Raw genomic sequence first — 17103 nt, forward strand, 5'->3', positions numbered from 1 at the left:
ATAGTCTAAACAAGCTATAACAGTTCATTAATAGGTCATTAAAGTAGTCACTGCTACCCAGAACAATATGTACAACATGTTCATGAATAGTTTTAAAAGATAAGTTAAATTATGCTATTCCTTCCTCACCATTTGGCTTCGGCTGAGTCTGTCTTCTACTGGGGACATGTCCAATGACTACCCACTTGGGTAATTAGATTACAACTTGTGTATAACCTCAATATATTTTGGCAGAAAGTCATTTAAATATTTTGATTTTACTCTTTTATCTTTCAATTTCTATTTTTTGATATATATGGTAAGGTGGTTAATTATGACAGATTATTAATGTGAATTGGAATTGCTCGTTCTATGGCAGTTTGTGCTCCACAATAATATTGATTAGAGTTCTAATGTTAATTAATTGTGTACTCTTCTAGCAACTGAAGATGGATTCTTGTTCTAGCGAGCAAAATGATCCAATAAATACAATTGATTCCAATCAAAGTGAACAGGAAACTGCAATAAGTTCAAAATCAAAAGTGAAAAGAAAGCAAGTCAGGCCAAGGTCTAAAGTTTGGGATCACTTCACCAAGTTCAAAACTAATGATGGCGACACTAAAGGCATGTGTAATTATTGTGATAAAGAATTTTGTTGTGATCCCAAGAGAAATGTAGCCATTGCACTTAGGAATCATATGAATGTTTGCAAAAAGCATCCACATGCCATTGAGACTAGGCAAGCACTATTGAATTTGCATCCAAATTCAAATAATGTAGAGGATGAAGTAGGCACACTTACTACTTGGAAATATGATGAAAATGCAATTAGGGAGGCTCTTGTTTACATGATTATCATTGATGAGTTGATATTTAAATTTGTAGAAGGTGAGGGATTTCAGAAATTTATGAGAGCCATATGTCCTAAGTTTAAGATCCCCTCTCGTTGGACTATTTCATGAAATTGTTATTCAGTGTATGTTGAGGAGAGGTCAAAATTGAAGTCTTATTTGAAGATAAATTGTTAAAGGGTGAGTCTTACTACGAATACATGGACATCATTACAACAAATTAATTACATGTCTATCACTGCTCATTTCATTGATAATGATTGAAAGTTACATAAGAAAATCATTAATTTTTGTCCTATTACAAGTCATAAAGGTGATGCAATTCGTAGAGCTATTGAAACTTATTTACTAGAGCGGGGGCTAGTTAAGATATTCACCATTACGGTTGACAATACTAGTTCCAATGATGTAGCCATTTCTTATTTGAAAAAAAAGCTTGCAAATTGGGATGTTAGTGTTTTTAATTCTAATTACCTTCATATGAGGTGCATGGCATACATAGTTAATGTGGTTGTCATGGATGGCTATTGGTGAGTCAGTGTTGAAGGTAAGGAATGCAGTGAGATACATTAAGAGTTCTCCAGCTAAGTTGAAAAAGTTTAAGGAGTGTCTTGAATATGAAAAAATTGATGGCAAGTCTTCTTTGTGTTTGGATGTGTCAACTAGGTGGAATTTAACTTACTTGATGTTGAATAAAGCTCAAAACTATGAACGGGCATTCGAGAGGTATGAGTCACAAGAACCTATGTTTAGGCTTTAATTGGGAGAGAATGGGGTGCCAAATTTAATGATTGGTTGGAGTGTAGGAAAATGGCTGAAATGTTATCTCATTTTTATGAGCTTATTTTGCGTATTTCTGGTTCTCTGTATGTCACATCTAATATGTTTTTTGGTGAGATAAGTGACTTGGCTTTTATCTTGAGTCAACGGATGGGTAATACTGATATTGAGGTAAAAAATATGGGAGATAGAATGAAGAAAAAATTTGACAAGTACTGGGAGGATATGGATAAAATGAATAAATTGATTTATTTTGTTGTTATTCTTGACCCTCGTGATAAGTTTGAGTATATGGAGTTTCAATTTTGCCAAATGCATGGTGAAGAAAAGGGTGAGCAGTTGCTCCAAAAGATGAAATCATCTTTAATTGACTTATTTAATGAGTACAAGAAAATGTACCAAATTGATTGTGAGCAAACAAGTGATAACACCAACTCACAGCTCCCAAGTGGTAGTGGTAGTGGTAGTACAATAAATCCGAAGCCCAAACTATACTTGAACCATCACTACAAGAAGCAAAAGTTGGAAAAAAAAAATAGAGGTTTAGATTCAAAAACAGAGTTGGACGTGTATCTCAATGAAGCAATTCAAGAGAACAAGGAAGATTTTGATCTCTTGAAATGGTGGAAAATCAATTCTGATAGATTTCCTATCCTTGGAAAAATGGCAAGAGACATATTGGCAATCCCAGTTTCAACTTTTGCATTAGAGAGTGCTTTCAATACTGGTGGGAGAATACTTGATCCCTTTAAGAGTTCTTTGACTTCCAAAATTGTGGAAGCTTTGATATGTGCACAAGATTTGATACGTTCCTCAAATTGTCCAATAAATGTTGAGGAAGATTTAGAGGAACTGGAAAAGCTTGAAGAGGGAATGTAATAAATATAAGTATTTAGATCATTTTTATCTTTTCATATTTTCATTTCAATATGGATTGATTTTTTTCCATTATATAATTCAATTTTTAGCACTGCCAAGTGCTAGCCTAACCCACTTAGGGGGATCAAGTTGTTCTACCCCTACCCTTAACTCTTAGATGTAAGTTTGATTGTTTAAAGTTTTATATTATTTTATGCTTTAATTGATTATTATATAACGATTATCTTTTATATATATATGATTTGTGCAGGTTCACAAAAGCTGTTGCCTCCTCATTTGAGGATGTTTTGGGATTTGGTTGGACTGTGCAAAATCTAATTGTTAGAGATTTGATGGATTTTAATATGATGTTTAATTCTGTTGTTATTTGATGGATTTTAATATGGACTATATTTGGTTGGAGATTTGGCATTTTATTATTATGTTGTTTTGTGGATTTTAATATGAACTGAACTGGATTGTATTTAGAGTATGGTTGTGGTTATTTTAGCTTTTATTTGAATTATGTTTTGTTTTATGGTTTGGCATTTGGTGCTTGGATTATTATTTGGTTTAGTGGTTTTATTTGTTTTATGGTTTATTTGGCATAGTGGCATTTTATTAAATTGATTGTTTATTTGATGCTACACAATTGATTTTATATGAATTGTATACTGTGAAGTGTGAACAAATGCAATTCATAGATCAAAGCAGGTTTGGCAATTAAAAAAATGAATTTCGGTTTTTCATTAATCGAACCGAACCAAACCGATAATGATCAATTTGGTTTGATTCAACTTTTCTCAAATAAACGGTTTAGTTCAGTCTACATTTTAAGAGATTTTCCGTTATTGGTCATTTCGATTTAGTTCGGTTCAGAATTGAACCGACCGAATGCTCACCCCTACTCAGGAGTGGTACCAAAGTGATCAATGAGTTGAATTACGGAAAGCACTTGCACTAGAGAGACACAAAGTTTGGTTTTGATAATTGTGGGGTGGATGGATTTTACTGTTAATTATGATAGAACTTACATGATCAATGGCTATAATTAAACTATTGTACATATAATGGATGTATTCTAAAATTTCTCGGATATGGGAATATGCATATCATTTAGTTTAGTAGTTTTCCATTTTTAATCCTCATAGGTATTTTTGTCTTTCAACTCAACTTAATGGTAGAAATTATCAATTTGAAAAAGCAATTAATAACATAATCAAACATTAAGGATTAAATCATTAGGTTTGCAAACAGTAATGACAAGTCTATGAAATTTGCTTTACCTTAAAATTCCGCGTTGTTAAATTTATGACAGTAAAGGCATGTTTGCTTCATATTATATATGTTATACATTATCCTAGGGCGGTATTTGAATTTGAGATACATATATTGTTGTTTTTTGCATTTCGTATGTGGTTGGATATGTATATGATACTTGCACAAGAATCTAAGTAGAAATTATCACCCATTGGGTTAGCATTTAGGCTATGTGATCCAACAATTATTTTGAAAAAATTACTATTTAGTCTCCGCAGTTTAATGATATTAATTACTTAATTCCTATATTTTGAAAAATATACTATTTAGTTCTTGTATTTTACTTTCGATAAACTATTTAATCTTTCAGTTAAATTTTCTACTAGTCAAAGTATTTAATACCAGTCAAATTACTATTTAATCTTTCTATTTTAATAAAACTAATTAGTTGGTTCCTACATTTTGAAAAACATATTAATTACTTCATGTAATTTGATTCAATTAATTTTTTAGCCCCTTCTGTTACTTTTTTATACCTAAACTACATTGACCCTTCCACCCTTATTTCTCTCCCCATGTTTCTTCCCATTTACGGCCAAATCATTCTCCCCCTCATTATATCTCTATTTTTCATCTAGAAATTAGTATAAGCTGTATGCAAAAAAAAGGTTGATCAATTTCCTAGATATCCAAGTAATCAAGTTCATAATCTAGAAAAATTGTTTTCCAATAGAGAAAACACAAAAATAGCGCCTAGATAATTGAATGAAAATACTTGGAACAATTTAAAAAAAAAAAAGGTAAATTCACATTTAATTTTCACACAACAAAATTTCTACCTCCATTTAGAAATATATTTTTTAAAATATTGTGTTTCAAAATACATGAACTAATTAATTACTTTTAATAAAATAGACGGACTAAATAGTAATATTTTTTAAAAAAGTGAAAACCATTTAATTAAATTCACTAAATAGATGGACTAAATAGTAATTTAACAAGTATTGGTTTACAAAAAAAATTTGACAAAAAGAACTAAATAGTTTTAACAGAAGTAAAATATAGGAAATGAATAGTGTATTTTTCAAAATATAACTAAATATTTAATTTTATTAAAATGCAATGACTAAAAAGTAATTTTTCCTATTATTTTGGAGGTTTATTGATTGTTGCGAGATTATATGGTGTGCTAATTGCTAATGATAGCAGCTTGGCACTCTAAGGAGTCGCGCACCAAAGAAAGGTGGACATGGTGCTTCCCAATCTAGAAATGGTTAAATAAGACCATAGTGATAATAGCTACAAGGCATTTTGAATCATGTTGAATGTCAAAAATATGATTTTTATGATAACGAGGGTCTAAAAGATGTTCTACCAATGTCTTCACACTTTGTTATAGTTGCGATGTGCTTATGTGTTTTGGTTGCAAAACATTGGAATCATGCACTTATTGAATGACGAATGCATGAATTGGATATGCATATTATGTTATACTCTTATATTGTGTGAATGTATGGTTCCTGGTGTTAATTTATATGATGTATATCTTTACCGAGTCAAATGCTCAATTCTATTTATCTATTTTTCAAATTATGGTTTTACTTAACTATTCTAGCCCAGATGCATCTATTTTCACACATCCAAAGTCCAGATGCATTGCATGAATAAGAAAGAGTGTGATCACTCCCTTGTGCAAGCAAATAGAGCAATACTGTATCCACATTAACAACAATGACAATCAACTAATATTCAAGGCACATTAATTGAGATATGAGCAAATGAGCTAATTAGTGCTATCAAAGGTTTTTTTTTTTTTTTTAATTTGCTTTCTTTGTATTTTGATTTTTCAAATCAATTCAATCAATGGTGATGATGGTTTACAAAATATGATTGAGGTTGTTGAAAAAAAAGTTACCAGTCCACCCTGAGTGAATCAAAATCAAAAGGTTAAATTTTATAAAATGAAGTGAAAGAACAGTAGGCTACACATAAAATTCTCAGTGCTCCAAAATCTTGATCTTTTCAAGACAATTTTGCATGTGCTTAGTAACATCCTCTGAAAGACGGTCTCCAACCACAAGCTTGTACTGTTCAAATTTGAGTTCATCACACTTTAAGGCAGCACTTTTGCAGGCCTTGATACTCCCTGGTAAGCAAGCACACCAAAAACCAATACCACCAATTACATCTCCCAATTAGAAAAAGAATTATAATCGGAATAAAATTTAAAACCAGACTAACATCATAGGCAATAAGCTACTATTGTTCAATTAGATTTCAATTTAGGCATAACATTATAGAAATTAGAGTATATTGCTAAAAACCTCCTTAAGTTTGGGTTAATATACAATTTCAGAATTATTAAGTCCTTATACTACTAATTCCTCCCTGTTTTAACCGTCACCATTGTTTGTCACCTTTCCTTTTTATTTTTTTGGTTAAAAAAAAAAGGCCTATTAGCGCATTCGTATAAAACATTATGCTTATTATTATTTTAGAAATTTTTATGGTTAGGCTTAATAGTTTATTTTATTTTATTTTTGGCTTGATATCAATTATGAAAAGTATTTTCTTTTAAATAAATAGTAAAATTAGATGCTAAGAGTATTAATAAATTGCAGATTAAATTATAAGTGTTAAACTATCAATTTGAGTGATTTTGCTATTTTATTTTAGAAAAATTCATGAAAGTGCCAATTGCGGACAGCCATGACTACAGTGCTATGACATGTCCCAATAAGTGTTAAGTGAAAAAAAAAAATACGAGATGAACATATTAGTCAGAAGCTGGAGATAGCATATAGAAGAAAACTTGAGATAATTACAACTGACATGGTTTGAACAGAACATTGTATGCCAACATTACGCCAATGTGAAAGGTCGAGCATATTTAAGTTCTAAGAGATTAACAAAAAATTAAATTAAATGCAGTGCGTAACTAGGAAAACAAAGGTAGAATAGCAAAAATGGATTTAGTAATTCTAAATCTTTTCAATGATATCACTTAAATTTGAATGAATAGAGGAAAAAAATCCATAACAAGGCCCAATAACAATAAATAAATAAATTGCTTTGAATTTAAGATAAATCTTTTAGCAAACCTCCCTCAGTTGCATTCAAGCTTCATTCCAGCAATGAAACACATGAACAAAAACCAACCAATGCTCATTTTGGGTGAACAAAAAAAAAAAAACAGTAAATGCTTTCACAAACCAAGGTCCTTTTGTTTCTATATTTCTTTCCTTCACATCAAATTTGTGGTTTGAATTTGAGTTTGTGGTTATTATTTTTTGGGTTGAATTTATGAGTTATGAGGATGGAATTTGGGTTTTGGATAGTACTATGATGCCAAATGATAGATTGATGTGTGTTTGCAGATGGAGAAAGGATAGATAGAGAAGAGCTTCGCATAGTTATTAAAGGTGCGCTTCTAATCCTAGTGCCTTATGCACCTAGGCGTGCACCTTGTTCCAAGCACACGGCTGTAAAAAGGCACGCTTTCTTTATTTCCACCTTCAGTGAGCACTTCCATTGGCAAAAAGCACTACTACTCAACTTAAATTTGTCGATCTACCAGAATCCTATATTAATGCATCAGGAAGTTTTCAAAATTAGCATTGCTAGTGATGACTAATTACCAAAATCTCATCAAACCAGCACACCCAGCATCGTAAACCTCCCATATTTCCATTTTCAACAAATACCACTCTCTTCTTATCTTTTTCAGAAAAATTGTTACATATACACCTATTTCAATATCTATGCTAAAGGGAAAAAGAAAAAACATCATCTGCTAACTTGAGAACTAATACTCCTTTAGTATTAGAGATGAGAAGGATGACGAATATATTAATTTTGAAAGTGAGCATCAAGAGGATGAAGGTATGAAGAAAATTATGATGCTACTTTTGATGAAACTTGAAAAGTAGTTTTTTTTTATAATTGCTTGATTTTATTTTTGAAACATTAAAACAGTATTCAAGTTTCAATATACTAGTGTCTTAAACTTTTAGTAATTTATTTTTATTTTATTTGGATTGCAAAATTGTTATTACTTGAATACTTATTATTATTATTATTATTATTATTATTATTATTATTATTATTATAATTTGATAAAATATTCACATTTATTTGACTTTTATGGATTTTTTTTTTTAATTTTTGCGCCTCACGTCACTTAGGTGCGCTTCTATGCCTTGCACCTTGTGCCTAGACTCCAGGACCCCTTGATGCTTTAGTGTGCATTGAGCATTTAATAACTATGGAGCTTGGTGATGGGGCGTTGTTTTTAGTGGGATAGGGGTCAGTTCGAGAGAGGAGCGCGGTGGTTATTTTTTTATTGTATTAGGTGTACCACGTCAACCATTTACCAGGGCAACTGGCAAATACAAGTTAGAGAAGTTCACCAAAATAAAATTGAGGGAGTTTTTACGATACAAATTGAAGTTTAGGGATGATGTTGTACTATTGTTATAAGGGCTTGAGGATGATAGGTGAAATTTATCCAATTAGTATTATTATAATTTTAACTCCGCCTAAGTAGTTTGCGCTTAGCCGGCCCCAAACCTAGATAAAGAAGGAGGGTTGCGGTAGGTGACAACCTGTGTAAAAATTTTGTCACACCTTATGATATGGATTCAAATGATATAAACGTTGGGGTATCCTCTACTTATAAGCTCGGGTGTAGTGAGAAATATGCAAGAGTGTAGGGCATTCACCGAAAGCGACGCGCCATGCCGGCGCTCGGGTGTGGTGTTAAGTGAGTAAGGATTCCCACATCATGGACGGGTGTGGGTAAAGAAGTTAGTCCATAAGACAGATAGTAGAACAGATAGTGGAATAGAACACAAGATAGACATAGAAAACAATAGAAGATATCATAGAAGGAGACCAATTAGGAAGGAGCAGGATAAGAGGAGGATCAGGGTTGGTACTTGAAATGTTGGGTCACTTATAGGAAAATTAATGGAGCTTGTGGATACCTTGGAAAGGAGAAGGGTGAATATTGCTTGCATTCAGGAGACTAAATGGGTAGGAGAGGAAATTAAGGAAGTGAGTAATTCAGGGTACAAACTGTAGTTTACCGGAAATGAGAGAAACAAGAACGGAGTAGGCATAATCATAGACAGAACATTGAAAGACGCAGTAATAGCTGTGAAAAGAGTAGGAGAGAATTATACTAGTAAAGCTAGTACTAAAAGGAGAAACAATAAATATAGTTAGTGCTTATGCCCCACAAATAGGAATAGACAGTGAGAGTAAACAAAGATTTTTGGAAGATATGGATGATTTAACGCAAAGCATACTGAATGAAGAGAATGTTTTCATTGGTGGAGATTTGAATGGACATGTAGAAAGTGATAGACAAGGTTATGAGAATGTTCATGAAGGTTTTGGTTTTGGAAATCGAAATGAGGAGGGAAAAAGCATCATGGATTTTGCTATGGCATACGACCTAATACCAGCAAATACCTACTTTATAAAAAGAGAGTCACATTTAGTGACTTTCAAAAGTGGGCAACATAGAAGCCTAATCGCTTCCTCTTAACCAGGAAGACAAATAGAGCTCTATGCAAGGATTGCAAGGTCATTCCAAGAGAGGCTTTAACAAGTCAACATCGATTGGTGGTCTTGGATGTCAAGTTTAGGAACAATTCAAGTAAGGTCAGAAGAAATAGTGTAGCTCAAACAAAGTGGTGGGAGTTCAAAGGAGTAAAGCAAGTGAAGTTCAAAAATGAGCTTCTCGAGTCCGAAGTATGGAAGCTGGATATGGAGCCCAATAATATGTGGATACAGATGGCATCAAAGATTAGAGAAGTAGCTAGAAAAGTACTTAGAGAGTCTAAAGGACATATACCACCCTCAAAAGAGAGATGGTGGGGGAATGAGGAAGTACAAAAGGCAGTGAAGAGAAAAAGGGAATGGTATAAGAAATTACCTAAATGTGATAATAATGAGGTATATGAACAGTACAAGATAGCAAAGAAAGAGGCAAAAAAGGCAGTTAGTCAAGCAAGAGCACAGGCCTTTGAAAAGTTATATGAGAAACATGGAACTAAAGAATGGGAGAAAGATATTTATAGATTAGCAAGGAGGAGAGAAAGGAAATATCAAGATCTCAATTAAATTAGGTGCATTAAAGATAAAGAAGGAAAAGTGTTAATGAAAGATGAGAACATTAAAAAAAGATAGAGAAGTTATTTTAATGATCTCTTTAATAATAGTCAAAATGGTAATAGCGTGAATATAGACTATAGAACAATAGAAAAGAATATAAATTATACTAGAAGGATTAGATCTTTAGAAGTAAAGGAAGCACTTAAGAGAATGAAAGTGGGTAAAGCCTGTGGACCCGATGAAATACCAATTGAAGTGTAGAAGTGTTTGGGAGATATTGGGAGTGGCATGGTTAACTAAATTATTTAATAAGATTCTAAACTCAAAGAAAATGCCTGATGAATGGAGAAGAAGTATTTTAGTACCTGTTTTTAAAAATAAGGGAGACATACAGAGTTGCTCAAACTATAGGGGAATTAAATTCATGAGCCATACTATGAAGTTGTGGGAGAGCGTTGTGGAGCATCGACTACGTCATGATACTTCTATCTCTCTCAATCAATTTGGTTTCATGCCCAGTCGTTTAACTATGGAAGCGATCTTTTTCATTAGAAGCTTGATGGAGAAATATAGAGATGTGAAGAAAGATCTACACATGATTTTTATTGATTTGGAGAAGGCTTATGATAGTGTTCCAAGAGATGTCTTATGGAATGTGTTAGAACAAAAGATGATATCTATTAGGTACATACAAGTGTTGAAAAATATGTATGAAGGAGTTAATACTATTATGCGCACAGTGGGAGGGGACACAAGAGATTTTCCAATCTCAATTAGATTACACCAAGGATCAGCCATAAGCCCTTACCTTTTTACATTAGTTTTAGATGAATTGACGAAACATATACAAGAGAGTATTCCTTGGTGCATGATGTTTACGAATGATATTGTTCTGATAGATGAGACACTAGAAGGAATCAATAGAAAGCTAGAGCTTTAGAGAAGTACTCTAGAATCAAAGGGTTTTAAGTTAAGTAGAACGAAGACAGAATATATGCATTGCAAGTTCACTGAAGGTCAAACCGGTGATAGGCAATGAATTAGTTTGAATGGAGTGGTACTGTCCCAAAGCAATCACTTTAAACATCTAGGCTCAGTCCTTCAAGTAGATGGGGGATGTGAGGAGGATGTTAGTCATAGGATTAAAGCCGAATGGTTGAAGTGGAGACATGCCACGAGAGTTTTATGTGATCGTAAGATTCCCAATAAGTTGAAAGGAAAATTTTACCATACAGCCATACAACCGGCTATGTTATATGATAGTGAGTGTTGGCACTTAAAGAGTCATATGCGTCTAAGATAAGAGTTGCAGAGATGAGAATGTTAAGGTGGATGAGTGACCATACTAGACTAGATAAAGTCCGTAATGAGAGTATTAGAAAAAAGGTAGGAGTAGTGCCAATTAAAGATAAGTTGAGAGAAGGGAGATTGAAGTGGTTTGGTCATGTGAAGCGTAGACATACGGAGGCTCCAATTAGACAAGTAGAGCACATTAGGTAAGAGGATAGAAAGAAAAAAAAGAGGTAGACCTAAATTGACTTGAAGGAGAGTAGGACAACATGACCTAAAAGTATTACACATTTCTGAGGATTTAACCCAAAATCATTTAGAGTGGAAAAAGCGAATCCATATAGCCGACCCCAAATTTTTTGGATAAAAGTTTAGTTGAGTTGAATATTATTATAATTTTATTATTTTTATTATTACTACTACAATGCTTAAAACACCATCGATTTATTCTTATCTCTATGAGAACAATATTTAAATTTTCAAAAATTTTAAAAATAAATACAACCTTAAAATGACTATTCATTACAAAGAACACCTTAATATTCACAAGCATAAAACATCTCTTGTTATCACATACTGCTAGGATACATTGCACAAATAGCAAAATAAAACAAAAAGGTATAAACAGTTCTTCAAAAATATAGTTTATCTATCTATGCTTTAATCAGGAATCTCCTTCATATAAGAGGGAGTTGAAAAGTTTCATTTTCGCATTTATTTCTTTTTAACTTCATAAAATCAATAACAAAAGGTAGTGAGTGTTCAGGTTGATTAATTCTTTTTTTTTTCCCTTTTTTTTTCAATATCCATTGTAATTGGTTGTTTGACTTACCACTTAAGTCCAATAAGTTGAATAACACTGGGCAATTTCCAATACTCCTAACCATGGTAATTGCAGACCAAACCTTCTGGTACTCCTCCCGTGAGGTTCTGATAATACACAGCTTTGTGATGGGATTCACATACTTTACTGCAAAGAGGCCAGATTTACAAATATGAAGAACATCACCTTTATAGTAAGGTAAAAGTGATTTTACACAAGACAAACAACAAAAGCAACTAGAGCATACTTTACCTTGTAATGATCCAAGTGATGAAGCCAAACCACACTCCCCATAGTTTACCAGAATGCTATCTTTTATTGCTTTTGCTACATTAAATTGTGTGATTATGATGGGATCATCACCCACAAGGTCCCGATTTGGATCCAAGAAAACTTCCATTACCAAGTACCTATTTTTAAATCCCACCATGATCCTTTACCTTCAATGTGAACCCAAACAAAGCAAATCAGCATGATGAAGGTTATTTTTTCACCCTTATTCAAAACTATAAGGCATTCTCCAAAAGCAAGTTCCAAGTGGGATCAAGCCCCATTTCCCCAGGGGATGGCAGTGGGTAGAGAGTACCCATGAAAATTGCCTACCTGTACCCAACCCAATGAATAATCCAGATATCCATACTTGTCCCCCATCCCAACCCTAATTAGAATTTCTCCCTTGCCATGCCCATCCCACATAGAATACAAATAGTAAATCCGAAGAATAAATAACAATGTAATTATTATGATTGCTTCCTAGTAAAACTCACAAATTTCCATTTTAATTGTAATGGATAAATCATTTCATTGTGTATTTCTCACATAATTCATGAGACTTGTAAAAAGAATATAACAATATATTAATTTATAGGGGAATTGCTCATCAGTCCAAATGCAAAATATTCCAATCTGCAGATGCAAGTGCATTTTCTTTCTTATGCAACACGAGAAGAGGATGATCAAGGTGAATAAACTGAGGCTTTTTACATGTATATAAGTTAAGCCTAACAGAAACAACATCCAGAGCAAGTAAACAACAGAAAGCAAATTTAGTTACACTTGTGAAACTACTCATCAAGTTAAACCTTCATTTTGATCAGGATCAACGCAAGTATAGAGCATCTATTACTGTCTTCAGCACATTCCTAAACCAACTCCAACAAAGCAAAAACTCTATTTTTGTCGTCTGCAAATTAATCTAAAACAAGTTTCAAAAGCTCAACCTAAATGAATCAAAATCCCCCTCTTACTTCTATTTGAACAATTTTATACTCATAAAATCCAAACAAATCATATTCAAAAACAGAACCCAGCAAAACAAAATAATTAGTTTAGAGAGTTATACCTGAGCTTATTTATATTCAAATTGGGAAAATTATCGAATGTCTATCGAACTTCCTTCCTTCGATTGGTCAGTTCGGATTGTGAAACTCTAAAGAGAACGGCTTGGGAAGCGAGGGAGAGCACTAAGTAGCTACCTTGGGCTCCTTGAGTTCAATACTTCAATCTAAACAAAGACAATAACACCATGACTAGAGAAACTTGAAGATTATGGGAAACAAAAAATAGAAATAACACCCACAAATTAATTGGAAATCAATAGCAATGATAACTATAACAGCCGACCAAGGCTTTCATAAAATTCAACAAAAATTCAATTATCTCACTCAAAAACAGATAAAATCTCGGCAGTCGTTCCATAACCAAAATCACACACATTAATGTGCTCACAGCAAATTCAAAGCAGAAAATAAATAAATAATAAATCCAGATAAAAGAAGATAACAAAGAAGAGAATAAGAAATAAAAGGAATCACTTGGTTTGGGAAACAGACGAAACAAGAGCGACTAGAACCCTAGAAGAGATCTCACAAGGCGAAGGAAAAAGGAAGACGAAAACAAGGCACGAATGTGAAGTTTTGATGATAGCGACGCATGAGCATTGAGCGAACCGGTTCCTGTTCGGAATCTGGGCAGGAATTGGAGTTGAACCGAAATTTTGATACGATTTTACTTCGATTTTCTGTTTGAAATGATTATGTTTTTAATTTCAGTTTAATTTAATTTAATTTATTTTTTATTTTTAAAATAATTTTATATAATTATTTTTATAAAAAATTATAAATAAATTATTAATATATAATATATCTTTTAATTATTTTTAAATTATATAATTTTTTAATTAATATATAATTTAAAATTAAATATAATAATATAAATATATTATATAATATATTTTTTAATTATTTATTAATATATAATTTTTAATTATAAAATATAAATATGATAATGAATTAAGTAGTATAATAATATACTTATAATTAAAGATAAAAATTATAAGGTAATTTAATATATTTATTTTAAAATTATTAAAAATAAAAAAAATATAATATAATATTTTTTCTGTTTTGGTAAGAAAATATAATATAATATTAAATTATATTTAATTCATATATATTAAAGCATATAAAATTTTAAAAAATTTCATAAAAAATATTTATAAATTCAGTTATTTATTCAGTATCAATTCAGTTTCAACATGATCCTGATTCAATTTTTAATAAAGAACTAAAATTAAACTAAAATATTAAAATAAATTTGATTATGTATAATTTTTATATATTTGATATGATGTTTTGATTTAATTTAGAACTCTAATAATGTGCACAGTTTTATAATTTACATTTAGTGTCGATTGATTTTCTTAATTAAATAATAATAAAAAAATTCTATTTAACCCCTTAAAAAACAAGTAAAAGGTTTATTTAAGCTATGATGAAATATTTTGAGCCATTTAAGTTAAAAATTAAACAAAAATGCTCAGTCATATGAAAATGTGAATTAAAAAGCCCACATTACAATCACATGGCCATGTAAAAGGTGAATGTCTATTAAAAAATCATTTATTATGTTAATAAGTTCATGTGAAAATCAAACAACAGAAGTGCAATCCATATACTCATTTTTCTCTCTCAAATTCATTTAGGGATAGTAATTGTTTCTTCACTCCACTTGACTCAAATAATTTTTCTCGATCTTGATATTATGTGAGATGGGGATAGAACGATTTCTTATAACTTAATTTGCACAATAATATATTATTATTTTTTATTAAAAATAATTTATTTATATATTTTTATATATTTAAATATAATAATTTTAACAAAAAATATAGATATATTATTAATATTATATTTAAAACTTATATTTCTCACTTATAATTTATTTTTAATAAATAAATTTGTATTATATAATAATAAATTAAAATGAAAAATTGTATTATTTTTTGTTGAGGAACTTGCTGGGAAAATTATCAATTGGCCCAAAAATAAATACTTGTCCTGCTTGGCTCCCCGCGAAAAGTCTTTATCCCACCCCAAACCCTAGACTCGCCCCGTTGCCATTTCTAAAGACTCAAGAAGGATTAGGACATCATCCTCATCTTGATATTGATCAACTAAATTGTGGAAGAATTTCAAGCAAGAGAAAGATATGTAAAAGAAAAATCTGTGATACATAAACAAAAATCCCATCGTTCCTATAAATCCCACTATAGCTAATTGACCTTTATAGATTTGTTTGGATTGTTTGAGTTTTTATGTAACTGTTTATCTACAAAATAATAAAGAAATTCTTTTCTTTCACATTATTTTTAAAATTCATTTGCTTGATTATTGAGGCATGCTGGAGTATTTTTTTTTGTCAATGATATTAAGGTTTTATTTAGATTTTGAGTTCTGAAAATGAAATTCAATTCAATTTTAAAGTAAATGGTTCTTTTGTTTGTTTATGTATATGCTTATCTTATTCTTTTTAGTCAATTCGTCTAATTTCATATGTTTTTATACCTTGAGATGCAAATTGCATCATTATTTGAGATAAAATTTGTGAAAATGTAAAAGAAAGAAACGCAAAATTTAAACTTTACCATCTTATTTTCTTAGAAGGAAAAAAGAAATAATAAAAAAAGTGAAGAAAAGTGGCCAAAGTAGGCCACAAAATACAAATGGCATAAGTGGGGCATTTGAAGAGATGATTGTGGTAAAATATTGTGGCATTAGGCAGTGACACATATAGGAGTTGGCAAGTTTTCTTTGCCTATAAATATGGGAAGTTTATTTCATTTGTAAGAGAGCTTGCTTGGTTGAGTAGCTCTCAAGAACTGGATGGAGCTTGGTGAAGAAAGCTCAAGAGCTGTGGGAGAACCAGAGCTCCAAGTTGAGAGTAGGATTTATTCTCAAGATATTTTTTCTTTAGGTTTTAGAGTAAGTATTGCTTCAATGGGGTTGGCTTAGATATCGGGTGAGGGCGGGTTTTACTCTCGAGTTTTCCTCTAGGTTTTGGAGGAGGTTATTGCTTTAGTAGGTGCCTTGAACAGTGGGTGAAAGCAAGATTTACTCTCAGGTTTTCCTCTTAAGTTTACATTGGAGATTATAGTCTCTGTTTACATAAACTTAATAATATTAATATTAAGTCTTTTTGTGTTGTAATTATTAAAATAAGAATAATATTGATATTTTTTAAAAGAAAATTATTACAATAATAAAAAATTTTAAAATAAGTATATAAGTTATAAGTAAGGTATTTTTATTTATAACTTATGACTATTTTAAATTAATTTTTTAATTTATAAGTCAAATTGAATACTAATTTACTTATAACTTAATTTAATTAACTTATAAACTAAACTAAATACCTCTACGTGGTTCAAATTGTTTAATAAGGACTTAAAATTTTTTTTTTTTTTTATCTTTTTTAAGGGTTTAAAAGGCATTTTGCCCTAAACAATTTTAATTATCCAATAAAATGTAAATCGTGTAATAAAGAATTTAATTGGATTAAATTTATATTTTAAAATAATCAATTAAAACTTATTTAAATAAAAATAAAATTCCATACCCTTTATTATTTCATTTATTAAATATTTTATTTTCATGTATAAATATTTATATTTGTATGAGTTTCTACTTTAAAAACAAATAAAAATAATAATAAAAAAGAGTGAAAATTTTAATTAGTTTAATATTTTAATCTATTAAATTAATATTATATGGATAAATTTCAACAATTGTCTCTGAACTTATATAGTTATAATATTATAGCCCTTCAACTTTAAAATGTAATATAAAACCGCATAAACTTTTA

At 30.8% G+C, this 17103-nt stretch overlaps 1 protein-coding gene across 1 annotated transcript; it reads right to left on the reverse strand.

Moving 5' to 3' along the window:
- Positions 1-5657: 5657 nt before the first annotated feature.
- LOC131171387 (probable ribonuclease P/MRP protein subunit POP5) lies at positions 5658-13900 on the reverse strand. Its single transcript, XM_058131414.1, has 5 exons — positions 13776-13900; positions 13304-13465; positions 12214-12401; positions 11971-12108; positions 5658-5874 (listed from the first exon to the last, which is right to left on the reverse strand). The coding sequence occupies exons 3-5, from the start codon at positions 12389-12391 to the stop codon at positions 5726-5728; spliced, it is 465 nt and encodes a 154-aa protein (XP_057987397.1). The 5' UTR covers positions 12392-12401; positions 13304-13465; positions 13776-13900; the 3' UTR covers positions 5658-5725.
- Between the last annotated feature and the right edge of the window lie 3203 nt (positions 13901-17103).

Source organism: Hevea brasiliensis, chromosome 12, assembly GCF_030052815.1.
Source record: "Hevea brasiliensis isolate MT/VB/25A 57/8 chromosome 12, ASM3005281v1, whole genome shotgun sequence".
Lineage (NCBI taxonomy): Eukaryota > Viridiplantae > Streptophyta > Magnoliopsida > Malpighiales > Euphorbiaceae > Hevea > Hevea brasiliensis.